Source organism: Centruroides vittatus, unplaced genomic scaffold, assembly GCF_030686945.1.
Source record: "Centruroides vittatus isolate TY-2023 unplaced genomic scaffold, ASM3068694v2 contig_549, whole genome shotgun sequence".
Lineage (NCBI taxonomy): Eukaryota > Metazoa > Arthropoda > Arachnida > Scorpiones > Buthidae > Centruroides > Centruroides vittatus.
In genome coordinates, this window is record NW_027122325.1 from 2,752,197 (window position 1) to 2,764,977 (window position 12,781).

At 30.4% G+C, this 12,781-nt stretch overlaps 1 protein-coding gene across 11 annotated transcripts in view; it reads right to left on the reverse strand.

Annotated features, from left to right (window-relative positions):
* Positions 1-12,781, reverse strand: part of LOC136978689 (coiled-coil domain-containing protein AGAP005037-like) — a 526,382-nt gene that overhangs the window by 182,421 nt on the left and 331,180 nt on the right. For all 11 annotated transcript variants that reach the window (XM_067274447.1, XM_067274453.1, XM_067274444.1 and 8 more), the window contains 2 exons: positions 6,194-6,392; positions 2,295-2,442 (listed from right to left, as the gene is read on the reverse strand). In XM_067274447.1, coding sequence (XP_067130548.1) covers positions 2,295-2,442; positions 6,194-6,392 — 347 coding nt within the window. The remainder of the gene's footprint in view (positions 1-2,294; positions 2,443-6,193; positions 6,393-12,781) is intronic.

The following is a 12,781-nucleotide window of genomic DNA, read 5'->3' on the forward strand; positions in this document are numbered from 1 at the left end:
AAGAACAATGTTAAAATGATCTATCGACGTAATCCTACGATTTACAGAATTCTACGGAACGATAAGTTGAAACTAAATTGAAACAACACATCAGGAGTATATTCAATCCCATTAACTGACTGCCGTTTTAATTCAGAGTTAGTTTATGTTGGAGCTACCATGAGGTCTTTAAAACAAAGGTTGCAGGAGCATAAATATTCAATTACTAAACACTTGGACAGTGCTGTCCTGGCAGCCTTCGCAAAAGAACAAGATGTCAATATTTATTGGGATAAAGCTTCCATAATTAAAATTGCCACTAACAAACATCTTATTAAATACATTGAAAAACTAGAGATTTACAAGGCCCATAATACCAAAGGTTGCATCAACCATAGAGATGCTGATAGTCTTTCTAGTGCATGGAAATCTTTTTACTACAACAATTAATTATATTAATACTTTGTTTTATTTTACTGTTTAATTTGTACTATTTTTATGTTACTTTTATTTCATGTTATTTTTATTTTATTATTTTATATTTAAATGATGTTATTGCTGGCATTCTATTTTTGTTCTAATTCTTCTTTTTAAAGAAGCATTCTATTTTATGTTTCATTTTCAATTTAAAGAGTCTAACTGAAGAGGACTATTAAAAATAGTCGAAAACGTTTTTATTTTATTAAATTTTACTTGTTTGCTGGAAATACCAAGGTGTTTTGTTTTGATTCTTTATATTCCAGTAAGTGTTTTATTTTATTATTTTAATATGTATTATATTACACAGGTAGCAATTAGCTTTTCTTATCCATCAAACTCATCTGAAACATCACTAAAAATATATACAAAACAATATATAATAGTAATAAAACCAAAACAGGACCAATTAAAATGTAGAACATAAATAACATTGCTTTATTAAAAACACAGTTTATTTTAAAGTTTTTAAGGCTGTAAGTTAAATGGAATATTTATAACAGTAGTTACAATTAGACCCCAACTGTTTATGACTATTGGGAATGAAGAACACCACTTGAAAGAAAGATCAGAAAATTGTGTGTAAAAAAGTCAAGAGATCAAAATTAGGAATATATTGGGAGTATATAAAAACATTCAACAAGAAACTAAAAGAGCATAAGGTGGATGTTAAAAAACAAAAAAAAATGGCTGTAGCCTTAGCAGAACAGCTAGTTCTTAACAAAATAGCAGTGACTAAATGAAAAGAGGCAGAAGTTGTATTAATAGCTGGCTAGATTTATGGAGGAGCATCCTGAGCACAAGCCCAGAAGCCTCCAAAAAAGAATATAATAAAAGTGAAAATAAAAAAAATAAACATTTGGTTAGTTTGATAGTATAAGGCAATACAACATGATGGAGGGATGTCTTTCCAGGAAGACTTTCATTGGGAAACTAGCTGTTATTTAGGTGTTAGACATACAAAGACATATCTGGAGAACTCCACATTGCCAGACTAATCGTAAAGTGAAAATCCATGACAACTGCCAGTGTTTGATTTGCTCTCTCTTTTTTAACAGCTCATCTTAATTTTTCTCAATTTTGAACACACAAAAATTCTTTTTTTTTTTAAACTGGTTGTCATAACAACTGACAAATCTTCAAACAGTTAATATTTCTAACAGCCAGTGTTCTGTGGTTTTATTACTTGCCCCTAGTGAGTTAAAAATAAAAAAAAATAAGAGAGAAAAAAAAAGAAGTAAGAAATGATTCACAAAATGAAAAACAACAGGCTATTTTAAATATATTTTAAGTACAGACTCTCTGATATTACCAATGAATTTTTATAGTTTACTAAAAGCAAACATGTATTTAAAAGGTTAACAATTTTGTAAACATTTATCTTTATAAGATATTTTTATAGCTCAAACTAGAGCATTAGTAAAAATAATCTAAGCAATTTTCCTTATCTGAAATATGAAATTATATTAATAAGAAATTGATTAAATATATCTATTAAATTGATTCATATATTTTTAATTTAGAAATTATTACAAATGCTCTATAATTAAAAACAACAGTCTAAATACAGAAACGAGTATCAGTCTAAATTACAGCATGATCACTCACTATATTTTCTTATTTTCATCTTTAGATAATTAACTTTCAATAGTCATTAATAGCTATGCCAAAACTGTCTGCACTAAATTAAATACATATCTAAACTGTAGTTTATGTTTAGATTTGCTCCTATAAATTAATAAACTCAACAAATTTATTTAGTTATTATGTTTGTTTCAAATACTAATTTTTAATATAATTTTAATTAGTTTATTAAAAGTAAATTTTATTTTTCATACCTTTGATCTATGTATATGTTGATTTTGATATTCTGAATCAAATTCTGGTTCAGAGAAATAACTAACATCCTGTTCCCAAGTACTGTAAGCTTCACCACCATTGACATCACGTTCGTATATCCGTAACACTGATCTATCTCTAACATCTCTAAAAAATACATTATTATAAAAAGTGTACAAAGATTTACAATTAAAATAAAATATATGTTAATTAAAGTCAAAATTAAACAATTAATTATATTTAATTGAAAGCTGCACTCTGTAGTTAGTGATATTACAGAATTTCTATCATTTGCATTTATCATTGATTTTGATAGGGGAATGTGGTAGTACCCCAATATTTATTTGTATATATCTAATATATATGTATATATTTCTATACTTTCTTCCTTCTTTGTTCTCGATTCTTTTGTCTTTCAATTTCTAGAAGCTTCTTAGTATGGGTGGTGAGTCACCTACTTCGAACACAAAAGAAAGGTGGTAACCCTGAGGGCAAAAGTAAGAAAGGATAAGCTACTTTTAGCTGGGACGTCGAAGGAAGAAGACGCAGTGTAGTGTTCTCCAGACTGTTTTAGCCTCAGTTGGAGAGACATTAGTCAAGCTAAGACTGAATATTTTGATCTCAGGAATTCTGGAAAGTTATAGGAAAGTTTTTGATTGAAGATATTTACGTCGTTTTTCCTCAACCCTCACGAAAGAAATATTTCGGCCACCACCACCACCAGAGTGTTCACCAATTTTGGGTACCCTTCTTGTCTTATTCTATCGATATACTCGTCCTATTCTCTATCCTTTTCCTTCTTCCCTTTTTATTTGTTAGCATAAGTAGTTTTTAGTTCTTTAGATATAAGACTTCTTTGTACCGCGGTAGATTTATATTGATCGTTTATTTTTAATTTTTTGTCGCGGGAATCGCGTCAACCGTTCTGTCTGGGTTTAGTGTTAATTGATCGTACAAGAGCACGAACGGACTACGAGGAGCATCGGAATCCATAAGAATCCTGATTATTGTAAAGACCACGGGTGAAATAAAAAACGTTTTTATTGTATTTCTTGTCATCTCTTTGTTAGATCACAAATCACCACGTGCGTGTTTTAACAGGAAAATAAAAATTATTAATATTTTTTATATCATAAATTACATTTTTTATTAAATATTTTTAAAATAATTTTGTGTAAAAATTTAATTTATATATTCCATTTTATTGATTTTAGAAAAATTTCAATAAAATGTATCAAAACTAAAGTCTGTAAACAGACATTTTTAAAAATAGTGTTTAAAAATATAAGTAAAAAGAAACATAACCAAACAATTGCCTTAAATAATCAAACTAATAACACCAGTAATTTAATGATTAATATTAAGTAATTTGCTACTAGAGTTAGACGTTAAGTGCCATCTCTTAACTAAATTAATAATTATAATCTTAATAATTTATTAAATAATTTAGAATCATCTGGAAGAAAATTACAATCTGCCAGATTGTAATTTTAATAAATTATTAAAATTATAATTATTAATTTAGTTAAGAGATGGCACTTAACATCTATCTCTAGTAGCAAATTACTCAGTATTAATCATTAAATTAGTGGAGTTATAGCCCAATTATTTAAGGCAACGATCACCTTGGTTATGTTTCTTTATACATATTGGGGTTCGCAATACACTTATTGCAAAGCCCAATATATTTTGATATACTTTTATAAGTAAAAAATTACACTGACTTTGTAAAATAAACCATCATTTGTAAAAAAGATGATTGCTTACTATAAATATAAATATATGATATGTGATATGATTTATATGGCTCAATTATTTGGTTTATTTGCAATACAGAGTGAAGCATCAAAAATCTGGACTCAACCACTGAAAAATGAGTATTAACCTTTTCAATGGTAACTTCATTGTTACAAATGTAAACATTGAATAACCCTATTTTTATGACAGCGGATACATAAATCGTAAATTTAAGGAATATAAATTCTAGAGCTTTTTTTTGTACCATGTGCATCTCATTCAATAAATTTAGTTGTAAATGATGCTGCCAAAGTAGCAGTTACTGGTCCTGGATAGAATCATTGGAAGCATTAGACAATATTTTGGTGTGTAGTTTCCACCAACTAAACCACATGAGGTTGGTGCTCTGTAAAATGCATGTGCAAATGCCTATAATCTGGCTGCTTTATATTTTTGCCGAGGAAGCTGTCCCGTATTAGACAATACAGTGCTTCCATTGGGAATATCCCTATATGAATTTATGTTTGAATATACAATAGTAATCGTATCATTTTTTTCACAAGTAGTATAGAAATTTGAAATAAGATACATAATGTGGTTATAATAAAATATAAATTTTAATTAATTCAAAGTACATTCAAATATGAAATATTAATTGTGCATATGTATTTATATTTTACAAAATACAAGGAAAGTGGCACTTCCACCGCTTCCAAGGACGGCGTGCCAATGGACTAAAGACTGAAGATTGCATCCTATTAATTGATATGTGCAGATGAAAAATGCAATTTAATAAAAGTGTACTGAGACATTCTCAAAGAAATTGTGCACACATATCACAGAAGTACTTGAACTGATACATTGTGATCTACATAGATATATATAAACCAGAAACCCTCAAATATAAATACCGAGAACAATTCATGCTGTGTGACTCTCCAATCATGGATGGCAATAGGGTGGGCAAGAGTCAGCACCAACTCATCCTAAAATCTTCTTGCCCATCCATACACCCATCCTAAAATAATTTAAGTCTATCTACATTGACCATTATTGGAAATTTCATTAAATATGAAGTGATTGAGTGAAGTAATTACACATTTTTTGTAAAAGCTATACACCAACCATTGCCAAATATTATTGGGCTAGAAATGGCTATACTATTAATAATTTATAAGACAATTTGGCAATAGAGTTAGGCATTAGGTGCCATCTCTTGATAAATTTAATAATTATAATATTAATTAAATAATTTTTAAATAATTTAAAACTACTGGAAGAAAAGAATCAGCCTGGAGCGGAACTCAAACCTGCAACTCCTACTTACCATGCAGATGGGTTGCGAATTACACTACCCAGACCTCCGGTCCAATCTCCTCTTCCAACATATATAAGCTTACATTATAACCATCGACAGTTATTACAATGCCGATTAAGAATGCATCCAGTGCCCACATCCTGTAAACATTCCCCAAGGCACTCAATCGTTGATAGTTATAACATAATAACTGTCAATGGTTATAACGTAAGCTCATGAGGAAACCAGACCGGAGGTCCTGGTAGCATAATTAGCAACACATCTGCATGGTAAGCAGAAGTTGCAGGTTCGAGTCCTGTTCCAAAATAATTTAAGAATCTGCATTAAATCATAAACGAAGATATGACAAAACTCTAAAATAAAAATAAATTCTTGAAAAAAAGCAATTACTTTATTTATTTCTAAAATTTAATATATATACTAGCACCAAGATAAAATAAAACATTATTTAAGATATCATTATGACTCACATCAACCTTTAACTGGTGTGAATATGATTAACATTCGAGTTGTAAACATTTTCATAACTCCTTCTGGGCTTTTCTTCAGGCTTCTTTTTTAATTCAGAAGAGCCCAGAAGGTGTTACGAAAACATCCATCACTCAAATGTTAATCGTATTCACACCGGTTAAAGGTTGATGTGAGTCATATTTATTCATCCTGGTATGTTGTGGAGTTAAGTATTTAAGATATCAAATGAAAAGAACAAAAAAACTAATAAACTGAAATTTTTCCTTCAGTAAAAATCTAATAAAAGTTGAACCTACATTCAGTTAAAGCAGAGTAAGAAAAAGGAAAGATTTAATTTTATACAATGGCATTTTATAATCTATTTATATTTACCTCAAATCTTCTAACTCATAAAACATATCTTTGGAAGGATCATGAATATAAATACGAATGTGAGGTGAATCTAAATACTCCATAGTTAATTGCTTTGGAAAAGAGCGAACAAATAAGGCTTTTATTGTATCCAATGTTGTTATTTCATTTGGCAAAAGAGCACGTTTGGTTTCACTCCTATATTGCAAAAATACTAAACCTGTAAATACAAAATAAAAATTAAATTTTAATGTAAAAATCCTTAAAAAAATGTAATTAACTTTATTGTGATAACTGTAAAAGTCACTAATTACTTTTAAAAATATTTCAATAACAATATATTATTTAAAAAAACTCAATTTTTGTTTCCAATATACATATACAAAGTGGTAATAAAAATCTTTCCCCAGCAAATTATTTCAAAACATAGAGAAATGAGCAATTATTTATTGACATAGTTACAATGCCAGGCTGCAATTTTTGATCATATTTTTTATTTATTTAATTTAAAATATATGCTCTTTACCTCAAATTAGTAGTGTCTTGCCCCAATACATCATACTTTTCCTTTAAAAATAGTCATGCTGGTCAACTATCTAACACAATTCAGGGGAAAATTTTTGAATTGAAATAACATGACTTCCAATGCAAAGGAATATTGTATATAGCTAAATGGGACCTCCTGCCACCATGCTTTCCACATCTGGTCTTGACTTTTATCTACCTAACTCTGTTCTCAAGATTAAGGAAAGACAGACAGAAGAACGACAGTGGTAATTTATAGGTCTACAATTTTTTCAAATTGAAGCCCATTTGCTAATACATACTACATTATATTGAACATGCACTAAACTATTATGAGAATTTTTGTCCCCTCAGTGCTTATATTGAATAGGGCTGTTGTAATCTCAATCCCTAATGAAAACACTGTCCATTACAGTTTTTATGCATGAAAAACTACATACTACAGTATTACCATTTAGTGCATTCTAAAATATGAAATGAGATCAAGCTGTTAAATATGTTAGGTACATACAACATCCACTGCACAACCTACAAAGGAGAGGTGTAGCAGTGCATCACTGCATAACACAAACAGTGCAAGATGGTTAAATATGCTGTTAAGTTTAGGTTAACAATGACATTGTACATAATGCTAAGATCATGATTAGGTTAGCATTGTTTTATTTAATAGTGTTTAATATTTTCTATTAAATTTGTTCATTTGTATGTTATACATCACTGTGATAAGCAGAAAGTAATTTGTTTCTTAATACATGCATCAGAATTCAGGACAGAGAATGAGGGGAGATATGTTTGTGTCTTTTCTGTTTATAATTTTTACTTTATACAGTTTGTTTATTTATCAAAATTTTGACAACAAAGAAAGAGTGAAATAAGAAACATTTTCTTATAAGAAAAATTAAAATTATAAATAAATTTTATATGAAAATATATTTTAATATCCCTACATTTGTCAGTCTCACACTATGCTAATAATTTTAAACCCTTATTAAAATAAGGATAATTAGAAGAGAGGAGGATGATAAAATGCACTGTGTATTTCTCAAAGTTGGCAATACTAATTGCAGAAGTTTCCATGAATGCATTTTGCTGTTAATGGCAAAATATGATGGAACCAACTTTTGTTGATCTGTGAGTCACCAGGGCATTGATAGATTAGTAAACTTTTGTTTTGTTTCCAGTAATGACTTTACAGACTCAGGCCACAAGCTTTCTCGATTTTGTTGCTTAGGTTGTGAAGTTAAAGCATTTGAAGGAATAAAGATAGAGGATAAAGCTAAAGCGTGAGGTAACTTTCATGTTGGTGTCTGCCTGAAGTTGTACTCTATTGACAAATTTGTGAAATTTTGTTTCAGAGGGTAAAAGTATACAAATAAACAACAACTAACCCGTTATACATAAAGACCAACCACTGCCGAATTATTGGGCTAGAAAATGGCTTTAGTAATATTAATAATTTAAGATAACTCTAGTACCAAGTTATCTTAAATTATTAATATTACTATAGCCATTTTCTAGCCCGATAATTCGGCAGTGGTTGGTCTTTAAAAGTATACATAGCAGTGCCAAACAAGAGTATGCACATACTTTTTTCCACCACCTATTCTTATCCTCCAAGTGATAGTCTTTAACTTCCAATTTCCATTCTTACAGAAACCATGGGTAAAAAACAAAAGAAAAACTAATTGAAAACTAAACTTTACAAAAGAAAGTCTGAAAGAAGCAAGAAAAAAAACTGATGATAGAAAAAGCAAGCATTCAGTGGCAAATGTATTTGGTGTACCACAATGTACCCTGAGGAAGTGTCTGAAAATTGTAAAAAGAAAAAATTTAAAGATTTGTAGGTCTGTTGACATTTGTTTTACAAATTCATTAGGATTTCTTGCATTGTTTCAAGGAACTCTACCAATGCCCTTGGGACAATTCAAAAGAGTTTTAGTGAAGAATTAAAATAACAATTTGCTAATCACAGTTATGATTTGGATGGAAGATACTACATATTAACTAAACTGAAACTGATAATTGCTTACCAATTTGTGGAAAGAAACAATTGTCACTATTCCTTAACAAAGTGAAAATGATAGCTGGAAAAGACTAAGCCCAGGATTTTTCTAGACAACATGGTTTTAGTTTGCAAATACCTAAAACTGAAACTTGAGTCATTCAGTTTGATACATGCACAGTGCATTTTTGAGAATTTGAAACATGTTTATGAAGAAAAAAAATTTTAGCCACAAGATTTTCAACATGGATGAATTTGCTATAACAACGATTCCAAAACAAAAAAAGTCATCTAAGGCGTACACTCCAAAGGGCAAAAAAGACTGTCATAAAAGTTGCATCAGGTAAAAGTGGGCAATCAGTTTCAGGAATTTACATACTTCCTGTTTTAATTTTTTCTGGAAAGCAACTTATGCCAGCAACTACGATAGTGCCCTCGTATGGCATTCTGAAGATGATATCCAACTCTGGTTATATATAAACAGACTGCTTCATTAAGTGGCTGAATAATTTTGCTGAAAATAAGGCGCGTTCGTTAATAGTGGTTCTGCGTCTCTGCTACTACAAGAGTGCGCTGCTGTTTGTAGGCATTTAGGAACAACAATGAAAGAAAGAAAGATGCGGTGTGCACACTTTCAATAGTATTGTGATGGAGGAATCTATAATTCTAAAATATGAGCTTTTAAAGTCAAAAGAAAGGTCCCAATTGTAAAATTTAACCATAAAATGGATTATTTGTTGAAAGAGCATTCCAAACAGCCACGAAAAAAATTAGAATGCCGGCTACCATTAAAAAAAAATTCGAAAAAACGCTTACATCACCATGTGCACTAACTTGCGCTTTCACAACTTCTAAATTTTCATTCATAAAACCATATAATGGACTCTGAAACAAAACTATTTGAGCCATGGAGGACGCCATGTTGCTTTCCTCGTAAACTACTGCTACAAGTAGTCGTTTTTGCCGTTCGACGGCGTGCACTCTGACCAGAATTTAGGAATGTGTTTTGCAGTAATTTTTAAACAGATGTCACTCACACAAAGTTACGCAGAGGAATAAAAGAACACACCATAGTCAATCAACAGCTAAAGACCCTACCTTTCTAATATGGACATTCTTTGCACTGTTCACTTGACACTGTTCTTTTTGCCAGAGCCAATTTCATCACTTTGTACATGCTGCCACCACATGCCAGTCACAAAATGCAGCCAACTGATTGAAATTTCTTTGGATGTCTAAAAGAAGCTTACTCTAAAGAAGTGGAAAAATGGTTGATGAGACACCATAAAGAACAAGTTACTAAAAAATAAGTTACCAGGCTTTTCCATGCAGCCTTAGAATCTTCAATTTCTTGTCAAAACTATACTTGCTTTTTTCTTTCTTACTTAGCCAACAGGAAAAATAAGTGATATACATCATTCAGAAAAAAATGTACTCTGATGAAACAATACACAGTGAGAAATGTAAAAAGTAGAATAAAGTGTATACTCTTTATTCCTTTTAATATAGAGGAAAGGAGAGAATTTCCTACAGTATTAAGAAACATTTCTGTATCAGAAATCATATTCAAACTTTATGTCATTAAACAAATGCATGCATTTTGCATGTAATTCATCTACTCAGATGATATAAACGTAACTAGTGAAAAGAGCTGCACATTCCCACACTGCAGTGATGTACTGTACTGTGTGTTATGCAATGAAGCATTTACCTTCATATTTGACACATTCTGGTGTGGCCATTGGCCATATTACTATTTTTTTTATTAATAAAATTCTTTAATTTAAGTTAGGCTTAAATGGCTCTTAAGTTAGGCTTCCTTTGTCTCTTTCTCTATCTTTAACCTGTTGACTAAGAAAAACAATGCTGTAAAAGAATAAAGCAATAAAATAAAGGGAAAGAGAAGGTAGGAGCAGGGATCAAAGGTTCCCCTCTTAATTGCTTTACCACCTGGTGGGGAGTGATGTCTCTGACTAGAAAGACAACATTTAAATACAAGATTGTAAAAGAAGAGTAATAAAAAAAATATAGAAGAAAAAGAGAGAAGGACCTCAGCTCTCGACAAGGAAGGTTGAGAAAAAAGAACTCAGATCAGAACGAGGAGTTTGACAAAGTGTAACTCGAGAGAGGTTGAGTAGAGGAAGCCATTCGACTCGTCAAAGGAAGTCAAGAACTTCCCATAGAACTAGTGATCATATCGGACGGATTCGACGCCGACGATACCAAGAAAAAAGAGTTATCAACGAGATAAACTATATATATATAAGTAAAAGAAGAAGGAACCGAATAAAGTGTCAGTGACAAAGGTAGAAGAGTCAACAGGTAGCCCTGCCCAGTACTACAGAGCATCAAAGGAAAAGCCCGGGTATTTCTTCTTTCCTCTTGTTCTATCCTTATATTATTCACTTCATTTCCCTTTATAGTTTATAGTTATAGTTTGTAAGTAGGTTAAGTATAGTTATAAGCACTTGTAATAAGAATTGAGTTTTGTTTTTTCATGTATATAAAGCTCTGTATATTTACTGCCTACACATTGGGATCCAATGTATAAAGAACCTAATAACATAGCGAAGTAAAGAATAATTTGTAAATTATCAAGAATGTGTTTGTAGTCCTTGTTTTATTCGCAAAAACGAAACTAAAATAACTTTTCATTCACTGTCGGTTATCACACTGGAATCCCACTTGATACTTATAATACACTAAAACGTAATACTGTAGTACATATTTTTTTATGCACAACAACTTTGTAATTGGCATTATCATCCTATTTTCATCACATAAAAAAATTTGATTGGATTTAGAAAGATACACATCCTTTCAGATTAAATTAAATAGGAATACTAATTATGATTATTCTATATTTTCAGAGGATTCATATAAACTTAAAATAGTTTATAGACTTAATAATAATTTCATGCGTATAAAACTGCTGCAACAGCATATATCCTTCAGAACATTGTTTGAACAAAAATAAAACATAACTTGCACCACCATACATATTTATATCTCCAAAGTAGCCATTGAAATCATGACACTTACCTGTATGCAGTTTAGAAGGTATTGTCTCAAATATTCTGTTTTTCTCTTGTTTCTTTTTTATTTCCATTAGCAGTTCATTGTAAATAAAATTAAAAAACAAGTGAAATGGAATAACACAAAATAATTGAGATGGAATCCCTTAAACTGCAGTTTCAAAAATACAATATGGCCACCAAATAACAAAATGTTTTTATTTATTACATAATATTAATTAGATATTATAAAAATAATACTCACACATTCATTTGAAGTTATGTATTGGACTCATACAACAGAACAGAGGCAAATCAAAAAGAAAATAAAAACTTAACAAGCATAACAAACTTAACCTAACTCCTCCATACAAAAGTTGATTCTTTATAAAGAGAGAAGACAATGCTTCATGGATAGAATAAATCTCTACAAATAAATACAGGCATTGCAAGATTATTTCTCCTTAATATATAATTGGCTTGCTGTATAGTAGAGTCCAATATTAATCAGTCTCTGTAATCCAAACAAACACTTTTGGTAGATATATCTCACAGCAATTTCTGGTTAGCAAAACTATTTTTTATTTACAATTGAACTACATACGCATTCCAGGTTGGTATAATGTACTCCAACCCCTTCTCAGTGTTTTCACCATTTTATAAATTACAAAAATATGCTTAAAATAGGAGGTGGGAGGGCAAGCCTTCCCCATCCCCAACATAAACAGTTAAAATATTTTCCATAGGTATATAATAAACACTGTTAAAATATCAATAAAAATAAATAATTGGCATACATATGTAGAGGCTTGCTACACTTACAATATATTAAAATAACCGCACCAGGATTACAAAACCCATTTGGTTTTGGGTTTTGTAATCCTGGTGCGGTTATTTTAATATATTGTAAGTGTAGCAAGCCTCTACATATGTATGCCAATTATTTATTTTTATTGATATTTTAACAGTGTTTATTATATACCTATGGAAAATATTTTAACTGTTTATGTTGGGGATGGGGAAGGCTTGCCCTCCCACCTCCTATTTTAAGCATATTTTTGTAATTTA